We start from the raw sequence: 21,458 nt of genomic DNA, 5'->3' as shown, positions 1-21,458 counted from the left end.
GCCATCTTGTTTAGGTTAGGATCGAATCAGTGACTATGAAATCATCCCCTTGCATGAGAAGACAGGGATTTGGGCCAGGGGATATGGGATTTGGAACCGTTTCTGGCTGGCTGCCGCCCTTCATCCAAATGAACTCCAGAGAAGAGAAACACATTGAGGGGTCAAGTTGTCTAAGCCTTTCATGGAGCTGTCCCTCCTTCACGCCTTCCTCTGCCCAAACTCTCACCTCCATCCACTGTAATGGCAGACACGGCCAGAAGTGCTGGGGCTGGAAGGAGGAGGCGCTGAGGAGGCAGGCCCCACTTGGCTCTGCTCCGGGAGGGGCGGGAAGGCAGTGGAGAACTGAGCCCTTCCCTCTGCTCTTGCCTGACTCCCCTGGAGCCTGTGAGGTGGGGGTGTCTCTGGGTGGAGGAGAGGGAGGGCCTGCAGGGACCCAGGAGCTGAGCTATTTCTGGAACACAGAACACATCTGCAGCAGCCACAGAGAAGGTCAAACTCTGGGCGCAGGGCTGGAATGCAGGGGCCAGGCGGCCGGGGGAGCTGCGGTTTTACCCCTCTTGGCAGCTTGGAGGGCCCCTGCCTTGCCCTTTGGGGAAGGTGGGGCTACCCATAGCAAAGTATGTGGGGTAGGGAGAGATGTGGCCCCAGTGGCGATGGTGATGGTGCAATGCATTGGAGGGGGTTTGGGGAGTGGCACAAAATCCAAATACCCATTGCACTGAGGTGGAGAGAAATTTAATTCCAGGGTATGGGGGCTCTATTTCGTGCTCTCTGTCATGAAAAATAAATCAGGTCAGGCAAAGCACTGTGTGATGGGAAAGAGAAACAGTGCTGAGGCAGGGGCTGGGAGGCTCAGACAAACACAAGTGTGTGAGCTGTGCCTGAGTTCAGAGGTACGGACGGACAGACGTGGGGGCGAGTTTACCGGGAAGCGGTGCAGCTTAGCTTCAGCCTCCCACTCGCACCAGCGCCTTCCAAGGCTCCCTCTAACTTGTACTTGTAGTCTTTTTCTTCATAAGAACTGCCCAAATTGTATAAGCTTCAGGCCCCACAGACCTGGCTCTGCCCCTCCATTCTCATGCACCCACATTCACTCACCCTCCTTCCTTCCCTTGCTGCCACTTCACAAGCCCTTTCTTCTACATACAATACCCGGTGTCCTCCATGCTTTACCCTCATCCTCACACATGCCTGTGTGTGGCCTGGGGCTTCTTGAGTTTCTGTTTATAGTTAGAAAATTGCCCTGCTCCAGCTCTGCCTTTGTCACAGAGGGGCCATCTTGGCTAAATCTGACTGCTGCTTGACCTTTGGGCACCCTGCCCTTGGTCTGCCCCTCTTCAGCCCCCTAGATGCATAATCTGTTGGTTTGTTTTCCTTCTCATGCTGTGGGTCCTCCTCAGCTGGACCCAAACGGTAAAATAGGGAGAGAGCTCCAGAGGAGCTTTCTCAAGGAACCTGAAGTGCTCAGGACTTGGTAGCCTCTTTTGTCCTCTCAATCCCTCTATGCGCAAGGTAATTCCCTGCTCAGGCCCAGTGGGCCCCAAGGGGCAAGCACTTGCCCACATTATACAGCTGGATGGGTGCAGTACAGGCACTAGAACTTGGGTCTTCCCAGACAACTCCTTCAGCCCAGTGATGTAGTCCCTAGAATTGACTTGCTTCTTAACTTCCAAGTGTGACATGACACAGAAAAACAGAATCTCCCTCCTAGTTCAGAGTATGATAGGGCAGACCTCCCTCCTCTTTGAGATTCTTAGGTGTTGATTATTCTGGCTCCTAAGGGTAAGGGGTCTGCCTCAGATGATCACAAGTGATCTGAGGTGGGTGGTGGCTTAAAGGCATTACAAACTAGATTGAGGAATATCTAAAGTGCCATCTTGATGGATAACTTCTTTAGGAGCAATTATTAAGCATTCATCTTCACGTGTCAAAGTGCTAAGGGGTTTTGTAGTCAAAAATTAGGCCATTGGTTCCCATGAGTGAATGATCTGAGACAGAGGCAGACAGTTAATAATGATTACTGGCATTTACTGAACATGACTAGGTGCCAGGATCTCTCTTGAATTCTCTGCTTGTATAATCTCATTTAATCCTATGACAGACCCTTGAGGTAGGAGTTTATATTATCCCTGTTTACAGATAGGGGAATGGAAGCACAGAGAGGTTAAGTCACTCACTCAGAGCCCCTTAGGTAGTAACTGGTAGAGTCAGAATTGGAACTGGGACAGTCTGACTCCAGAGCCAAAAATCTCAAGGCCAATGCAGATTCAACTCAGCAAAAATAAACTAAAGGATTAGTTTGTAGGATGATGCACGAGAAGGGAATTTCAAGTTGCACAACGAACTTGAAGCGGGAAAAGACTGGCTTTGGGCTGTGTCCTGGGCTCTAATCCCAGCTTTCCCACTTCCGAACCGTGTAGCCTTGGGCTGCTTACCTGACCTCTCAGGTTCCTCCTCCATAGTTGCAGGACAGCAGTACGTATCTCGGGAGGTTCAGCAGAGAATGTGCTAGTGTCATGCCTTGGGTAGGTGTTAATTTCCTTTCTTTTCTGTGCCAGTTGTCAAGGTTAATTCTTGTTTCGGGAAGAAAATGTCCAACCAGCCCTCCAATACCTAGTCTTCTGGACAAGACTTCCTGCCATCACCATTGGTCCCTCTTGGGACTGCCTGGAATTGGAGGAAAGACAGGCTGGAGAGAGAGGGGCATTTGGCTTAATGTAGCTCTCAGGCAGCTGTCACCCTCTGACCGTTATTACTTCATTATCTTTTCTTTCTTTTAAAAACAAGGATATTCTCTTGCATAAACACAGTACAATCAACAAATTCAGGAAGCTTAACATTGATACAATACTATTATCTAATAGACAGTCACCAGTTGCTCTAGTAATGTCATTGGAATCTAATCCAGGAGCATGTCTCTACTCCACTTTAATCTGGAATAATTCCTCAGCCTTTCTTTGTTTCTCATGGACGGAGGTTTTTGAAGAGTGCAGGCCTCTCTCTGGCCCTTTCTGGGCCTTGTCCAGTCTCCCCATTTCCCTCCCAGTCCCCCCAGTCTCATCCCTGAGCAGGGCTGACTTGGGTGAGGTGACTGAGGCACTCTCCTTAGGCACAAAATTTAAGAGGATGCCAAAAAACTCAGTAATCAAGATAAATGACATTTAATGCGATATTTTCAAAAATCAAAATCAGTGCAAAAATTTCATGAAGAACAAAAATATCAACATTTTCAATAACAACAGGATAAGTAGCAGTGTCATTCCAAGCAATGTTGGAGCCTCAGGCTAAAGGGAAATTGAGTAATACTGATCTGGTCTTTATTTAAAATGATATTTCATTCATCATGGATTTTTTTGCACTAATTTTTATTCCAAAAAATATTACATTAAAATATTATCAATCTCTATCATTGAATTTTTAGATGACTCTTACATTTTGTGCCCCCATGCCCTGCAGAGTGGGTTTCCTCCCTCCTGTCATCCTGTCCTCAGAACAAGGGAGAGAGAGAGGTGGGGCTCCCAGCCAGCCCTGGCCCTGGCCAGGGCGGAGGAGGAGGGAGGGTGGGGGACAGAGGAGGAGGGAGAGGAAGGGTGCAGAGGCCTGGAGCCCTCTAACAGCTTCCAGCTGCTTCCACACCCACCAGACTTCCTGCCTTGGGAGTGGTGTTTGGTTGGTTTTCCCCCCCTCTTTTCTCATCAGATGTGTGATCTGATTAGATCCTTAGATACCCTCATCTCTCCCAGTCTCCCCTGTCTTAACACTGCATGGTTCCCCTTAGTTGAGCCTATTCTGACCCTAGATCTGCCCCTGTTTTCATCCATCCTGGGACCCCTTCTGGGTCTGTCACTTGTGCTGTAGAAAAGCATCCACCCAGTGTGGGGTGAGCACCACGATGCTGGTTCACGTTCCACAGCTCTGGGAGCGGAGCCAGGGCTGAGGGACAGGCGGGCGTGTCAGCCAGGCTGTGGGCAGACCGCGTGTTAACAGGAAAGAGCTCCAGACTGAGGTTAAGAGACTCTGGGTTTAGCCTTGCCTCCCATGTAGGAGGTGGGTTATCTTAGTCAAGACCCTTTACCTCTTTGAGCCTCAGGTTTTATGTTTGTTTGTTTGTTTGTTTTTTGTAAAATGAGAGTGTTAATATTTTTCTGCTTACCTCATAAGACCGTAAAAGAATCAAGTGAGATAATGATGAGAGGGCTTTGTGAACTGTACAGGGTTTTACCTGATATTTTCCCTTCTGTCATAAAACAAATAATTCTTTATTTTTATAAAGGCCACATTCAGGTCTGCCACATTATTTGACCTAAATCCAGGAGAGGAGTCCAGGCTGATTCAAGGCCATGTCCATTCCTGTCTTTAACCAGCAGACTAAAGTGGATCACTATGAAAAGCTGGAATCCGTGCCCACCCCGCCTTCACTTGCCCACATTCATCACAGTATAAAACATAGTGGGTGAGGCCCAGGAGTAGGTGCTGGGTTTTTTTTTAATGTCTCATATAATATACCTCTATAAGAGGTATAATTGATTTATGATAAACTATTTAAAGGGTAAAATTTGATGCATTTCTTGAAACCATAACTACAATTAAGATAATGCACATATATCCATCACTCCCCAAAGTTTCTTCCTGCCTTTTTGAAATCCCTCTGTCTACCCTATGTCCATGCAACTTCTGATCTGCTTTCTGCCACTACAAATTCGTTTTATGTTTGTAAGGGTTTTGTATAATGGAGTCATACAGAATAGATTTTTTATTTGGGGGGAAGGGGTCTGGCTTCTTTCATTCAGCACAATTATTTTGAGCTGCATCCATGTTGTTATGTATATCAATAATTCATTTCTTTTTATTGCTGAGTCATATTCCACTTTATGGATGTAACACATATTGTGTTCACCTATTCATGGACATTTGAGTTTTTTGCAGTTTGGGGCTCTTACAAACGAGCTGCTATGAATATTTTTGTTCAAGTCTTTGTGTGGACATATGCTTACATTTCTTTTAGGTAAATACCTAGGAATCAATGGGTTGTATGTTAAACTGTACGAAAAAGTTTGGCAGTTTCTTAAAAAGTTAAACAAAGTGGACGTACCATTTATAGTCTCATCAGCAGGGTATGACTTCCAGGTCATTTACATTTTTGTCAATATTTGGTATGATTAGTCCTAATTTTAGCAGTTCTGGTGGGTGTGTGTAGTGTTATTATGGATTCAATTTGCATTTCCCTAATGACTAATGATGTTGAACATGTTTTCATGTGTTTTATTTGACATAGTATATCCTCTTTGGTGGAGTGTCGGTTTAAATCTTTTGCCCACCTTTTTTTTATTATTGTGTTTGCTGTCTTAATATTTAGTTGTAAGAGTTTTTTATATATTCTAGATGAAAGTTTTATGACACATGTTTTGCAAATATTTTCTCCAGTTTATGGCTTACCTTTTTATTTTTGTAACAACATCATTTGAGAAGTAAAGTTTTTTATTTCAATGAAGTTCTATTTCTTTTTCTTTTTGGCTGTGTTGGATCTGCATTTCTGCGCGTGGGCTTTCTCTAGTTGTGGTATGCGGGGGTTACTCTTCGTTGCGGTGCACAGGCTTCTCATTGTGGTGGCTTCTCATTGTGGTGGCTTCTCTTGTTGCGGAGCATGGGCTCTAGGTGCATGGGCTTCAGTAGTTGTGGTTCATGGGCTCTAGAGAGCCGGCTCAGTAGTTGTGGCGCATGGTCTTAGTTGCTCCACGGCATGTGGGAACTTCCCGGACCAGGGCTTGAACCTGTGTCCCCTGCATTGGCAGGCAGATTCCCAACGACTGCACCACCAGAGAAGTCCCTGAAGTTTGATTTCTTGATATTTTGTTTAAAAGTTGGTGCGTTTGTGTCATATTTAAGAAATTTGCCAAACCAAAAATCACTAAGATTTTCTCCTGTGTTTTCTTCTAGAAATCTTATAGTTTAAGCTCTTACATTTTAGGCCTTAGTCCATTTTGAGTTCATTTTTAATGGTAGGGTCAAGGGGTTTTGTTTTTGTTTTTGGTATATGGACCTCTAGTTTTCCAGCACCATGTACTGAAAAGGCTGTCATTCCCACATTGAATTGCCTTTATACCTCTGTGGAAAACCAATTGACCATATATACATGGTCATTTGGTCAATTCCTGGACTCTCTATTCTGTTACATTTATCTGTACATGTATCTTTATGCTGATACCACATTGTCTTGACTACTGTAGATTTATAATCTTGAAGTCAGGTAATCTAAGACTTCTAACTTTATTCTTTATTCTTCTAACCTTATTCTTTTTTTTAAAATTTTTTGGGGTTATTATAGGTCCTTTTCATTTCTATATGAATTTCAGAATCACTTTGTCAATTTTTACAAAGAACCTATTGAGATTGTATTGACTCTATAGGAAAGTAAGTGGAGAATTGATATTTTAACAATTTCCTTTTCCATACAAAGAGTATATTTCTCCTTTTATTTATATTTTATTTAATTTCTCTCGCTAGTGTTTTACAGTTTTCAGTATATAGGTCTTGCACATCTGTTGTCAAATTTATTCCTAAATATTTCATATTTTTTACCCTATTGTAAGTAGTCTTTTTAAAATTTCAGTTTTTCATTGTTTGCTGCTAGTATATAGAGATACAACTGATTTTTCTATATTGACTTTTTATCCTGAGCCCCTCTCCCCCTTTAAAACTCAATTTTACAGAGCAAGAACCTGTAAATACTGAGATGCAGGGCTTTTACATGATATGATAAGCATTTAAAAGCATGTAAAAACATCAGCATCTTTCCCCATTTTAAGTTAATAAATCATACTGTAGCAGCCCTGCAGCCAGATGTGAGAGGAGGGAGTGGTATGGTGAACCTGACCCTCCACAGGCAGTGCAGCCCTAGATTTCTGGGGTATTCTTGAGGGTGAATGGAGCAGGTGGGAATGCATGCAGCCCCTTTAAGAGACCAGGGCCAACCAGCCATCAGGCCGCTGGGAAGGCAGCCCAGGAGATAAGATAAGGCCCCCTGGCAGGTTTAAGCCAGGGTCTTGAGCCACAGTGACTGGACTACTGACAAACAGGAACCAGGGGTGATGAGAGGAGGTGCAGCTACTAGACTCAGACTGGCACGAAGTGGAGCAGCCTGACCACCCACTGGGGCCTGAAAGGAGAAGGGGATATTAACTGTGGGTGTGGAGAAAGAGGGCACTTGCATTCTCCTGTATAGCCTATCATGTTTATGATCATGGTTTAAAAACGCTACTAGACTGTACTTCAAGGCTTTCTATGTAGTAAATGTTCCATAAATATGTTTATTAACCTCTATATGCTCCCTCTACTGATATCCTTATGCTGTCATGAGATACTTTGTTATTGGATTTGGAGACTACCTGATTTTTTGCTCAAACTAGAAAAATCCTGGCAAGGACTTACTCTGAAAAGTCTGGAGCTGCTCATTTGCACATATCTGCATAGATTTGCATGTGTCCTACATGTAGATACTAATATGCTGGATTTAGATTTCCCCAAATCAGTTGCCTATTTTTAAAGGGATAAAGAGGTGATTTGACTCTACTCATTCCTGCTCACCTTTCTTCTGCATCCTCCAAAGATGCAAAATTATTTCTGCAACTTTGAAATATAAAGAAGACCACCCGTGACACACAGTTTGTGCAGTTACAAGCAATCCTTTGCCTGTCAAGTTATTGTCCATCTTCATTTCTATTACAATTCCTAGCTCCAAACTCCTGGGTGAGTCAGGGAATTATTAAGGCAAAGAAACCCTGTAGCTAAACAAGCAGGAGCTGAAATTGCTTAGAAGCCTTCCAGGATTGTGCCCTGTACCTAGACAGAGAGGCTAGAGGCACATACATTGACCTGAAGACCACCTTCCCACTGTTTCCTGGCCCAGGGCTAGGGATGCTATGACTACCTTTGTCTGTTCTCCCTCCTCCAGGAATAAATAAAAATATCATCCCCTCCCCCCAATCCTGGCTCCTCTATTGGCCTGCTAGGCAAATATTTCATAATGTGGGCTCATCCAATTGGGCATCATGCCAGAGCCGAGCACCTCAGGTTGCCAGCGTGCTCCAATCAGGCGGGGCAGCCTGGGTGGGACTAGAGGGCTCCTGCTTTCCACATGGGAGGCAGCAGCATTACTCAGGTGGATGGCATCAAGGTGGGACTTGCCACTTTCTCAGAGCTGGGAAGAGGGGACAGGGCTGTCCATCAGCCAACTGGAGGCAACCAGCACTGAAGGGGTTAAGGCCAGTCAGCATGTGTGGCTGTTAATGATTGCTACCCACCAGGGACCTGGTGAGTGTTAAAGGAGAACCTTTTCCCTATTCCTGAGTGTGAAAGGAGTCAGGGCGAGAGCAGAGGGGACCACAGAGAAGAGCCGGTGAGTGAGAGGTTATCTGTCTGCTACATATTTGTCTGGGTGGCTCTGGAGCAGGTAAGAGAGCACCAATATTCCCATTCCATCAGCTAGAGTGGGCTTTTGTTACAACCGGATACAAATTCTCAGCTTGGGGCCAGATTTCGGTATCATTCCTATTTATTGGAAGGAAATCTTTAGGGTTGTCTTAGTCTAAGGGGTGTGAACTACTTGGCACAGAAGCCGGAAATACACATCATTGTCTGTCCTGACGCGGAGACAACGGTTTGGTGTGGCCACCGTGCACACAAAGCTGGAGCCCTGCTCTTCCCTTCTCCCTGAGCCATTGTCTCCGGAGAGGGGCTCAGGAGCCCTGGGCAGAAGCACCATCCGCCTCTTCACAGCCGTTTGCTGGGACCAGCCCGGAAGGAAGGCAGGGAGGGCACAGCCAAAGGAGGTGGGCATAACTGTGCCTTGCCTTTTATTCTTTTTACTTCAAGTCAGGTGTGGAGAGGTGGGAGGCAGGATGCAAGGGGTGGGGGTGGAGCAGAGAGTTGGCGGGGACTCAACGTGTTAGAAGATAAAGTTTGTCATTTGGGAGCAAAACAAATCCAGGAAGAGAGAGAACCAGTCTTTTCGGTTTAGATGTCTGTTGTCCCCTTGCCCCCAACTGCCCATTCAGGACCCTCATTCCCTCCAAATACTGGGCCTCTTTGACCCAGGCACCTTCTCATGACAAGTCAGACTTGTGCAGGGAACGTGGACAAGAGTTTCTTGGCTTCGTTGGAGGAGGTGCTAAGACGGAATTTTCTCAGCTGATTCTGTGTGTGTGTGTGTGTGTGTGTGTGTGTGTGTGTACGTACTCATGCGTGCACAAAAAAATGAAAGCCTGATTTGTCTCCAAAGCAGAAATGTTGACTTTACCCCCTCTTAGCCAGGAGCCCTTTTGTCCCCCTGCCTCTTTCTCGGGAGGAAAAAGGTTCGATGACAGAATGATAATGGCAGGCGGCCCTGGAGGGTCTGTTGGGTAGGAACAGAGTGCGCCCTGTGCCAGTCTTGAAGGCAGGTTTGAGAGATAAGGCAAACCCAACCCCCGTGGCTTTCAGCTGTGGTGCTTCCTCCGGCTAAGCTGCCCACAGGCAGACAGAAACCCGGCACGGTAAGGGGGAGGTGCCAGCCACCAGACCCAGTGGGACAGGAGCAAATGCAGCCAAGCTTCTGGGCGTGTGAGCCAACAAAGAGGGGGAAGTCGGGACTGGGGGAGGAGCCGGGCCACTTTCCGTGTTCTGCCTTGTACCAAGAGTTAGCCACACATAAGACTAGCCACCCTCTGTCCTCACACTCCCAGAGAAGCAGCCCAGAGGAATCGGTATTCCCGGGCAGGGAGGGCTTCGTGGGCATACAACCTGCACAGTTGCCCTGTGTCCTCAGAAGGGTTTGGTTTAATGCTCTTCTGTCGCCATCCTGAACTTCTTAATTTTTGAGCAAGGAGCCCTGCGTTTTTATTTTGCTCTGGACCCTGCGAAGTATATAGCCGGCGCTATTCCCAGGCCAGCCACAAGGGGCAGCAGCAGGATGGTGTTCCTATGCTCCAACAGGCATAGGCAGACTCACCTGTTAATCAGGTGTCACTTACCAAGAATGGCTTCTGTCCTGACCGGGACCAGTACAGCATCCCTTTCCCTTTCTTCCTCTCTACTCTCCTCCCAAAGCGTCTGTTTCTTCTTGTCTTAGCAACCCTGCCTAGTCTTCCTTCAAGGCTACTGCGTGGCAGGGGGACAGGGGAGGGGCCAGCAGTGTCCCTTACCTGATTCCCCCCCCACTTTCCTTTTCTCCCCAAGTTCTTCTTTCCCTTACCTGGGCTCCAGGCAGGGTCTAGGTCTGGGAGCGCCTCTTCCATTCCTCTGAGATCGTCTCCCCTCCCCTCTCTAAGCCACAGTTATCAATAGACACACTCTGGCACCTGCTTCATGTGCTATTTGTTTAGGAACAGATTGGACCCCTGTGATTACCACAGACTCCTGGCTGGGTGGGGGCCGGGGTGGGGACAGGGGAAGTGCAAGGGAAGGAAGACTCCTGAGCCTGCTGTCCTCGGTGGCAGTTCCTCTTCGCCTCTCTTCCCCTCTGTGCTGGCTCCTCCCACTGTGGACCGCAGGACCCTGCAGACCACGCAGCCGACCTGTCTGCTCTTCCTCCCTCCAGCCTCACCAGAAGTTGGCCAATCCAAGAAGGAAAATGAGGCAGGAAGGAGGGACAGTTCCTTGTTCTTTCCCCTTTTCCAACCTCCATGATCCTCTCTGTAACCTTTCCCAGTTGCCTCCCCCAGGGCCTGCCCCCAGTAGGGCTGTTAGTAACAATATTTTCAAGCCCTGGAGGGGAGTCTTAATGCATATATTTTAAAATGATGTATTATCCAAATTAATTTTGATTGGACTTTGGAATGTATCATTTGATTTTAGATTTTTAACTTTTTTGTTATTGTTGTTGGTAGCAGATTTCCTTTTTTTTTGTTTGTTTGTTTAGCTGAGGACTGTAAGAGAACTTGCATTTCCTGAGGACACTGAGCACATATCAGCTGGCAGAAGGACAGACTGCTTTGGAGTTATGTGTTTTATAGAGTCCAAAAATATTAGAACTGGAAGGCGGCTTAGAGAACACCTAGCCCAGTGCTGTCCGATAGAATACTCCACAATGGTGGAACATGCTACAACTGTCCTGTCCAGTTTGGTGGCCTCTAGCCATGGTGGCTCTTGAGCTGTGGCTAGCGTGACGAAGAAACTGAAATTTTAATTTTATTTAGTTTTAATTAATGAAAATGTAAATAGCCACATATGACTAGCAGCTACTAAATTAGATGGAATTGTGCTCCTTGTTTTATTTCATTCCTTTATCTTATAAATGATTATGACATCAGCCACTGACTGAGCAACTGTTAGGTGCCAAGCGTTCTCCTAGGTGCTTTAAGTATGTGATCTTGTTTAACCCTCCCAGCAATGCGGTATCATTCCATGTTACAGATAGGGAAACTGAGGCCCAGAAAAGTAAAGAGGTCAGTACTGCTCAGCCACAGCCATGCGCCAGCCATTCTTTGTTTTCATGTTACAGCTCTCTTCAAAAGTTCTCCAAGTCCTTTCCCTTCCAGGTCTCACTTTCCCTCTCTGGGATGTCAGGGGAGCTCACAATGATTTTTCTCAGCACACAGAGGTGGAGGCAACAACGTCTCTCTCCAGACACAGTCATTTCCTGGCTGGTTGCACTGGTGGCCCTTGTCCCCAAGCTCTTTTTGGATCTTTTCTACAGCAGACAGCAATCCGGGGAGATTCCTCTGCCCTTCGAGCCCTTAGCAAGCTCCCTGAGTACATGGGAAATTCCAGATTCCTCACTCCCTGCAGAAGGAGGCGTTCAAAATTTCCCACAATCCATCTGCATCCCTGCTTACCCGTTACTCCCAATCTAGGAGAGACAAGAAGCTGAGCCCTCCCAGGGGGCAGGTGAGAAGCAGTGCTCACACTAGACCTTTGCTGCCATCCCACCTGCCTTTGCATCCACACCCCATGCAGCCCTCTGAGGTGGGGGCCTCCTTCTCCCAAAGCAGTCACCAAGGCTCCTGCCCTCCTGCTCCCATTGATTTATTGCTCTCTTCTCCCCCAGACAAAGCCTCTGCTCAGTAGACTCTTATCAGAGTCCGGCTGGCCAGTAGGAAGTGAGAGGGGAGAGGAGGGGCCGTGGAGCAGATGGAACCCACCCATTGGATTCCCTTGTGAGAGGATTCAAGGCTGAGCTCTCCTGCCTCGCACTAGCAATTCAACATCCCAGAGCAGAACAGCACATGTTCCCTCCTCCCACCGTGGTCAGACCACTGGCCTGCCTTTAAGCCACTCCACCAGACAGCCATTCAGTTCCTGGGTGTGAGGTGCCGGCCAGGCACAGTGACACAGAAGGTCCAGGTTGTAAGCAGTTTGTGTGTGGCTGCCCCCCCACACCTCTGCGCCCAGGCAGGTGTGGTCGGACTAACATTTCTGGGTACCTCCCACCCTACATCTCACACAGTGCCCAGACCTGTAGCCCATGGGGGTTAGCAGCAAGAGGGTTTGTGACTTTCACCCCTGTGTTCTTGCAGCAGGCCTTGTGGAGCTGTAGTCTCCCCCCTGAACCATGAGGCTCTCTTCTCTCCTGGAGATGAGGAGCTCAGGCTGGAGAAGCAGCAGGGACTGGGGACAACCAAGGAGACAGGAACTTTGTCTTGTCTCTCTTGTCGCTAGAGCTGGGGCAGTGAATCTCGGCTCCCCTGCCTCTGGAATGGGCTTTGCCTTCCTCCCAGTGCAAGGGCCAGAGACCACGTGAGTTTAATGTTTTCCCTGTTTTACCCCTTCAGAGCAGCATCACCTTTCTTCCTCTGCTGTCTAGTCTGGTAGGAAATGTGTGTTGTCTTCTAAACAGGTCACCACTTATTACTACTGTTTCATTCTTAAAACGAGGAAACTGAGGCATGGAAGAGCTTGACGCCCGCAGATTGCTGGATTGGGAACCAAGAAAGCATTTGTAGCTTTTGAGGGTGTGGAAGGAGGGGCACCAGCCCAGCTGCATTACTCTCCAAACACTTACTTTGTACAATTCGTTCCCTTGGGGTGGGTGGGGTGACTGCTCTCTGTGGGACACCAGGACCAAATCTGCTGAGCTAGGAATGAGGAAGGCTGGTTCCAGTGACCTTCCATAGGCCTAGAAGCAGACAGCTGAGCTTCCTCAGTCTCTGAAGGGTAGGGGTTTGGGATTTGGCTCAGAGCTTGGCGGGGGGGTGTGTGTGGCGGGGGGGGGGGCGGTGGTAATTAATTATTGCTCTGCCCGTTACCTCTTGGGCCTCTTTCCAGTTGCTGACTGTCAGGAGAAAGCAGCTTGGAGGCTGAGGGGAGGGGACTGGAGCCCTTTTCCCTCTGCTTCTATCTGGCTTAGATGGGGGCCACTCAGGGGAAGGATGAGAGAAGGAAAATGTGGAGCTGGAGCCATAGAGAGCTCCCGTTTCTCCTTTCATTTCCTTTTCCCCTTAGCAGGGACAACACAGAGGCACAGGACGAGGAGCATGAGGACCCCCAGGGAGCTGGGTTGCCCCAGTTTTCCAAGTTGGGTCAGGGTGTGAGGGGGGAAATGCCTCCCGACCTGCCTGAGATGACTTCTGTGCCCAGAATCACAGTTCTTAACACCTGGAAGGGCCGTCGGTGTTCAGATAGTTAAGGAATGGTCATCCCAGCAATGACACTCAGTAATTTATCAACCAGAAAGGACACTGGCTTGGAATCCTGGAGGGCCCCAAGGTGTCTCTGGATCACATAGAGGAGGGGAGGGCCAGTTATTAAAATATTGAAATTCTTCCTTATTGCAAGAGTAGCCCTTTACCAACCAATATGGAAGAACTTCAGCATTTTAATAACTGGCATGGTTATGCCGAATATCCACCCTGTTTATCTTTATTTTTCAGAAGACAAATGGAGTTCCATAATGTAAAATAATCAGTTTGAAGATAAGATAATCCAAGTTGGGGTAGAAGATCAGCATGAAGATTCCCCACGAACTTCCCCTGAGTGATATTTGTACTCTCCCCCTCACCAGACACACACACACACGCATAAACACACATGCACGCACTCACATACACACAGTGAAGCATTACCCTGACTAAAGAGTACACAAGGCCCTCATACCCTTACCTGCAGTTGTAAGCTTGAATGTCCAGGCTCAGGCGATTATATAGTGAGAGACTAGAGGACATCCACATAGGATGGAAGGGAGGAAGCCTGGATCTGGATCCCTGATTTGTAATTTCCATCCCTTGGCTACTGAGCCAGCTTTTCTGCTTTCTACCTGAGGTAGGGGCCAAACTCAGGTGAAATTCCCCCAGTGTTCCATGATTGGTCATAGCAGGGGAGGAAAAGGTGTTTTGACCCTTTGGGGCAGGGAAGGGGCTGTGAGGACAGGCAGAGTTTAGCAGGAAAGAGAGCAGCCTGAGCCTTATCTCCTAGGCACTCAGCCCAGTAGCCAGCATTTTTGGATGTTCCAAGCTTACTTGGAGAAGACACTCTAATCTTGCCAGTTTGGAAATGACTGTGGCACAAGAGGAGGGCTGGAGTGAGGGCTGGAGTGAGGGCAGGGACGAGAGAAGAGAGTAAATGCAAGTACAGGGCTGACAGCTGTGTTCCTAGAGCCTGCAGGACTGGTATTTTGATCTGTTGGCAGCATTTGGAAAAAAGACAGTGTCAGGTAGAGGGGCCTTTCCCGCTTGCAAATACCTAGAGGTGCCACCAGGGCCGACCCCTTTCGGCCTCCTCTTTGTGTGGCTGCAGAGGGATTTGGGTGGGGAGAACTTGGCTAGGAAGTGTATTTTTTCCCAGGAATGACGGGGGTTGGTGGGAGTCTCAGGAATCAGGCACATCAGGATTGTTGAGAATGTAAACCAAGTTGGTTTTTAATTGGGAGAGAAAGGTAGAACACATAAAGCTCCTTGAAAATGATGATGAGATCCAGAGGGGAGGTGGAGAGCAGGAGCCAGAAGTCTCCCCCCCTTCGCCTCCTTTGTCGGCTGCAGAAATCCTCCCTGGTGTGTGGACAGTCTGAGCTTGGAATTTGCTAGCTGCGGGAGAAGGAAGTGGGAGGGACGGGCCATAGCAGCCCTCCTTCCCACTCGCCTCGCAGTCCTCTCTCCATCTAATGAGCGATAATGCCAGAAGCCAAGGCCTCGTCTGGATGGGAAAGCCTGGCGGGGCTGATTCTCAGGAGCTCTGGGGATGCCGCAGCTTGGTGTCCTGCAGATAACCAAGAGGGGCCCAGGGTGGAAGGAGTTGAATGTATCTCTGTAGTCATTCTGTATTTATCACGGAGGGACCTCTGGGTGTCCATCCTGAGTGTGTGGTGCGTGTGTGTGCACACACGTGTGGACATGCATGCCTGCAAAGAGTCACGAAGACCCAGGTTGATTTTGCTGCTTTTGACTGCGTAGTGCCAGGTGTCACTCCAGATAGATACCGATTCTTGGGGAGGATGTTTGGAGATGAATCAGTACACAGTTACCTTCGTAGTGAGGCTGTCACTAGCGCCTGCAGTTAGAGGCTGCAGGTGTCTGTAGAGCTGTAGAAAAGCCCAAACTAGATGGAGGACAAATGCTTGGAAAATGGAGAGGATCTACTTCTTTTCTTTGTAATTTATTGGTTTTGGCACTTCTGGAATGCCAGTCCCCGCATTCCCAGCCCCTGCTCCATCCACTGCCATCTTAAGCCTGAGACTGTGTATTTTTCATTTTCTAGCTCCAGTACCTAGCATATTTCTTGATTTGTTTTTTTTAAATATTTATTTATTTATTTATTTATCTGGTTGAGCTGGGTCTTAGTTGCGGCAGGCCTTAGTTGTGGCAGGTGGGCTCCTTAGTTGCGGCATGTGAACTCTTAGTTGCAGCATGCATGTAGGATCTAGTTCCCTAACCCAGGTCACCTGCATTGGGAGTGTGGAGTTTTATCGACTGCTCCACCAGGGAAGTCCCTCTTGATTTGCTTTTAAGCAGAATAATCATAGCCATTATCTCTTGTGCATAAAATATTTCACATTTTGAAAGTTTCCAGTTATTGCTTCATAGAATTAGAAAGTACCTCATTTGCATGTGAGAAAACTAAGGGCCAAAGAAGTCAAGTCACCCTCATGTTGGACCTTGGACTGAAAGCCTGGTGTTGCCAATTCTCTTCTCACTGACGGCACTGCCATTGGGGCCACCTTCGTAGGTACCGTGGATAGGGGAACACCTAGTGGGCAACTCGGGAGTTTAGGGATGCTCCAGCCTTCATAGCAAAATCTCCTTTATTGCTTGAGATTCCCCCTTCCCTTGGGTGGAATTCAAGAAGTCCATTTGGAGATGGATTCATAACCATTTGTTCTTGAGAAATGGAGGCCTTTGACATCCCAAAAGAAAGGGAAGAGGAGAGAAAAAAAAAAAACTGATTACCTGTCCCTGTTTCCCTTTTTTAATGTTCCGTACCTGGTAAGTTCTTCCTGGTGTCTAACCTAATGAAAACCTGTCATCTGTGAAGTTTAGTGGCAAAGGAAAAAAACTCCAGCCAGGCATTCTGTGTGCTCACTTAATCCTGAGGATTTCAGAGCCCTCAACAAGCAGGGGAAACCCTTGAGCCTTCCTTCCTCCTCCTGTGCTATCTTCAGTGGGCATGGGAGAAGTAATTTAACTTGCAATTTAAGCAAAGGCTGTGGGAGGCCCCTGAGCTCAAATTGAAGGGAAAAGGGATATTTTTGCCTTCTAGAGGAAGAAAACTCATTTCCCAATGCACCTCCACCCCTCCTCCTCTGCAGATGAGCTTAATTTTCTTCCCCTCCTAATGAAGATGGATCAAAGCCAAGCTATATATTCAAGGGGGAGCCAGGCAGGGGAGCTAAGTGAAGGGGTGAGGGGACGGAAACAGAGCTGCTCTCATGGAAAGGAAGTAATTAATTTTAAGAGAGAGCAAAGATAGGGAAGCCCTTGGTAATAGAATGTCAAACTCCAAATGCAGGTGGCTAAAAGTTAAATCAGAGCATATGGAGTTTCTTTTGTTCATTCATTCACTTATTCATTCAACAAATATTTATTAGGTACCTACTGTGCACAGGCAGAGACCCCAAGCAGGCATCAGGAGAGGGCCCAGCTCTCCATAACCACAGCAGGGCTCCAATAACTGGATTAGGGATAGGGAGAGGTGGGATCTGGAAAGTGAAGCCACTTGTCATCAGGATAAAGCATTTGCAGAAGTACCACTAAATGGCTGAATATATTGACCTTTTGGATTTAGGATTAGTTGCTTAAATATCAGCAGCTGTTGACCCCAGCTATATCCACCCAGCTTGTCTCATCACGGGTTAAATAATTATGTTGTCCTTTTCCATTCACTGATTGCTTTGTTCTCTGACCGAGTTCTGTCCTCAATCCAAAAAATTAGATTAGCTCCTCCCTTTCAGTGTCTGTTGACATCACATAATTGCCATAACAACAGACTATGATGTCAACAGAATGCCTGGTGCTGCTGAAAGGAACCACATTGGCCAGAAAGGATTCTGTCATCCAAAGATAAAAATGGAATGATATCAAAAGCCAGAGGAACTGAAATTTGATATCAAAAAAGAACATCTCAGCAGTATAAGATAACAGTGGGTCTGGAGCTTCCTTTCCTGGAACCCTTCACAAACAAACAAGGCACTTACTGAGACTGATTGGAGAGCAGGCTTGCCTGGAGGCAAGGGCTTGGAAGAGATGACCTTCAGAAGCCCCTTGCATGGAGGGCCCTAAGACACAGAGGACATTAGGAAAAGGGGAGATGTGACCATCTTCGATCTCTGGAGAGTTCAGAGTAGCTAACAACGATGCAAACCTCCCTGCCCCAAGCAGATCTGACAGTTTCCAGCTGGAATTTATTATATTGCATCTGGGCAGATTTACAAAAATAAACACATGGTGACCCCCTCTGAGCCTCATTTGCTACCCTCTTCCTCATAAGATTTGGGAAGAAGCTTTTCTTCCATTTCACCCAAGCAAAGAAGCCAGTCCTCACCACCAGCTCTGGCTCCATGACACCCACGCCCATGTGCTTCACTTGCTCCCTCATCTGCTGGGCCGCCCCAAGCGCAGGGCAAGCAACCTGGGTCTGTGTCTAAAGGGAGTGTGTAGGGGGATGCTGCAGACAAGCTTCGTGTTCATTCTGCTCCTGTCCGTACCGAAGGCTGGGCAGGCTGGGAGGAGAGAGAGCTTCCCGGCTTCGGCAGCAACAACAATAGCAGCACGTGAATCTGGAGCCTCATTTAACCCTTGTGCCCACTGGGTCGGAAGGGTCTCTCTGAAGCAAGTGGATTTCAGCCCAAGGGCCTGCGTTCTGGGCTAGGAGTTGGGGAGGCAGGGAGGGCTGTCTTCCTGCAGGTTGGGCTGGCATGGGTTTCTGCCGTGCAGATGGGAATGCAGCCCCAGACTCCTCCGTCCGCCCGGCTACTCTGCGTCCTTAGCTCGGCGAGGTCAGACTACCTGGAAGTTGTACACCTGCTCCCTGTACTCCGTCTCTCCATTTTTGCATTTTCTCCTTGGGCACCTGAACTGAGAAGATGTCATCCCCTGCTCACTTATTCTGCCTCTGGCATTCTGCCGGGCAGTGTTCTGTCTGAATGCTGGGAAGCTGCAGACCCTCTAGGGCACCTGGGCACCCCTACCACCACCCAGGGAGAGGCCCTCCCCCTTCCTGGTGCTGGAGCCAGGAGGAGGGGAACGAGCAGCGCCTGCCGCTGCCACGTGCTCCTGGAGCTCAGCCACGGCCCTGTGAGCCGGACCGGAGGACTTACTTCTCAGAGGGATGGTACGAGCAGGGTGGCTGGTGGGTCCTCTGAGGCTGCCAAACAGGGGACAAAGCTGCCAAAAAGATGTTGAAGTTTCGAGCTGATCGACGGGTCAGGTAGGGATTTCTTCAGTGGACTGTGAACGAAGTGAAGTGAGAGCTGAGTTGGCAGGTCACTGGATCCGGGGACGTCAGAGCGAGGGGCCTGCCCGATGTGACCTGGAGAAGGGAGAGTAGTTAGGTCAATGGTTGCTGCATTGCAGTGCTTGTGAAGGGGAAGCTGTTTTGAAATTGGTAGCGCCGGGATGGAGCAAGGACGTCATTTGTAGTGGTTGCTGGGTAGGAGAGTCTGGGGCAGGAAGAAATTTGGTGTCCTCTGAAAGACTGGTACCAGCTGACAGCAGACTGTGAGTGTGCCTCTGTGTGTGCCTGTCTCTCCGTCCATCTATCCATCAGTGCCTGCAGGAGAGGTTCCAGCAGAGTTAGCACAGGGAACGTGTACAGCAGAATGGGCCGAAGGGGACGGAATGGGTGGAGGGGTGTCAGGGGGGCAGGTGATCTGTGCCACTGGGAAACAGCAGAGACCTTGGTGCCTCAAGGATCTTAGCTGTCACAGACTGCCTGCCCCCACCCCTAGATGAGGCAGAGCCAGGGATGAGGGTGACTGGAAACAGCTACTGTTCCTTGCAAAGATCCCCTGTGGTTAAGTTGAGGAGAGCATCCTTACTGGACCTGGGAAGAAGGGAGGAGTAGAGTTTGAGAAGCAGGGAGCGGGTTATCAATGTGCTAGAGTTAGAACCCAGGCCGAATAGACACTGGCCAGATTTAGGGTCCTGGCTGCAAAACCAGATTTCCACAGAGGCTGTGGCCACTGCCCACGGGGCTTCTAACTTCCACATGTTTTTGGATTCGATCTGAACATGACTGGTTTGGAAGCTGAAAAAAATACCCTCTGATATGATTTTTAGCTTCAGCAGACATCTTAAGGGCTGGGAAGCATCCTCGGCTATGGAAAGGTGCTCTCCAAAAGGTTATTTTACTTCTCTCATGCAGCTGAAGGGACCACGCTGTGGTCTGTTTTCCCCTGGTGCTAGCTAACCTGCCACTTGCCAAGCAGAGCGCTGGCCCTTTGCTGTGGGAGTGCGTGGTGGCCTGGTATTAAGACCCACAAGCTGCCGTGCAGCCTTGGTAGGCTCTGTGCAGGCACCAGCTTCTGGGGGTGGACTGAGCATGCTCTGGGCTCTCACAGTATCTCCCAAGAAGGGTAGGTGAAGAGGACCTTAAAATTGTTCCAGCCCCCCACTGGCTGCACGCTTGAATCTCCCACAGCTTTCTTGCCAGGTGGCCCTCTGCTTGCAGAATCCATCTCAAACTGCTGCCATTTATGGCTTAGACCCTCTGCACCAGCCCCTCCCTAAGCTCTGTCTGCTGCCCTTCCTCCCTTACCTCCCTGCAGAGCCACCGGGAGCTAGCCTGGCAGCCAACCAGCCAGAAGAGCCACAGCTCCCAAGGGAGCCTCCCATCTGCCTCTGCACAGACCCCGGCCCTGGCCCATGTTCGCCCCTGCTTCCTGGCAGGCTGTCCGCACTACCCTCCCTGGCCACAGCATCCCTTAATTAGATCTGACTGAGAGCCAGCACTCACCTCAATGCTGGACAGCTCCTGAGGTGCCGGCTAGTCAGGTAGCCCCTAGACGGGGAGGCCCTGGACTTGGGGTGTGAGTGGGGCCCAGCCCAAGCTCAAGGATGGAATTTCTGGATGTCTCATTTCATTTGAAGAAAGAGATAGAGCAGGAGAGGAAGGAGTCCAAGGTTGCAAGAGAATTCTTTTAGCAAATAATGAGTGAGCGGTTTTTATGTGGAGCCCTGGCAGGAGTTGTCCCTGGGAGGGAACCAGCCAAACACCAAGTCTTGACTATTGGGGCCCCTCCCCGCCCCCCACATACATGCCCAGGATGGCCACTGAAAGGGTTAAGTGGGGTTTCTTTCCAGCCTGGGGATCTCTAGTAAGTAATTAACACTGTCAGAAAGACATCTTCCCACCCCCCTCCCCTCCCCTCCCCTTCCCTCTCCTCCCCTCCCTTTCCCTCCCCTCCCCTCCCCTCCCCAAACGACCTTCTACAGCCCAGCCCTCTGTCTTGCTGCTTACGGTCCCACTGGAGGACAGAGCAACAAGCTCCTGTGTGGTCACCATCCCTGTCACTGCCGAGGGCCTGTCCACCCTATAGCCTGTGTCTCTGCCTTCTTCGTCTTGACCACAGCTTCTCTCTCTCTCTTTTGCCTCCACAGCCATAATGAAAGACGGAACACATTTCTACACCCACTGACCGGCCAGGTCCCAGAGGAAAACAAAAAGTTTGACTTGAAAATGTACGTTTACCCCTTACTTGCTGTTTGGCCTTTCCGTCCTTAACCACCATCATCCTGCTGCCTCTGCGTAGCTAGGAAGAGGAAGGGAGTGGGGGTCAGAAAGGAGAGCGGGAGAGGTTTCGGGTTGCTCACCTCAGTTCTGAGGACTGGAAACTTCTGAGACCCATCTGGCTTGATACCCTCAACCACTTTTTTCTGGAATCTTGCAGGTCCCAGGTTGGTGTATCCCATGGGCTGAGCTAAAGGAGTGAGACATGTCTGAGGCTGGCATATCAATCACCCAGGGCCTCTGAGGAGAGTAGTGAGGGAATCTGCTATGACCACGAGAGCCAAATGCTAGTTCCTCTGGTCTTGGCTCAGTAAATGAAAGGAAAAAAA

The 21,458-nt window shown here is 48.7% G+C and overlaps 1 protein-coding gene across 5 annotated transcripts in view; it reads left to right on the top strand.

Annotated features, from left to right (window-relative positions):
* Positions 1 to 21,458, top strand: part of PLEKHA6 (pleckstrin homology domain containing A6) — a 137,761-nt gene that overhangs the window by 72,153 nt on the left and 44,150 nt on the right. For all 5 annotated transcript variants that reach the window (XM_036864623.1, XM_036864601.1, XM_036864617.1 and 2 more), the window contains exon 4: positions 21,000 to 21,080. In XM_036864623.1, the coding sequence (XP_036720518.1) occupies positions 21,000 to 21,080 (81 nt within the window). The remainder of the gene's footprint in view (positions 1 to 20,999; positions 21,081 to 21,458) is intronic.

This window comes from Balaenoptera musculus, chromosome 1, assembly GCF_009873245.2.
Source record: "Balaenoptera musculus isolate JJ_BM4_2016_0621 chromosome 1, mBalMus1.pri.v3, whole genome shotgun sequence".
In the NCBI taxonomy this organism is placed as follows: domain Eukaryota; kingdom Metazoa; phylum Chordata; class Mammalia; order Artiodactyla; family Balaenopteridae; genus Balaenoptera; species Balaenoptera musculus.
This window is presented reverse-complemented; position numbering and strand designations above follow the sequence as displayed.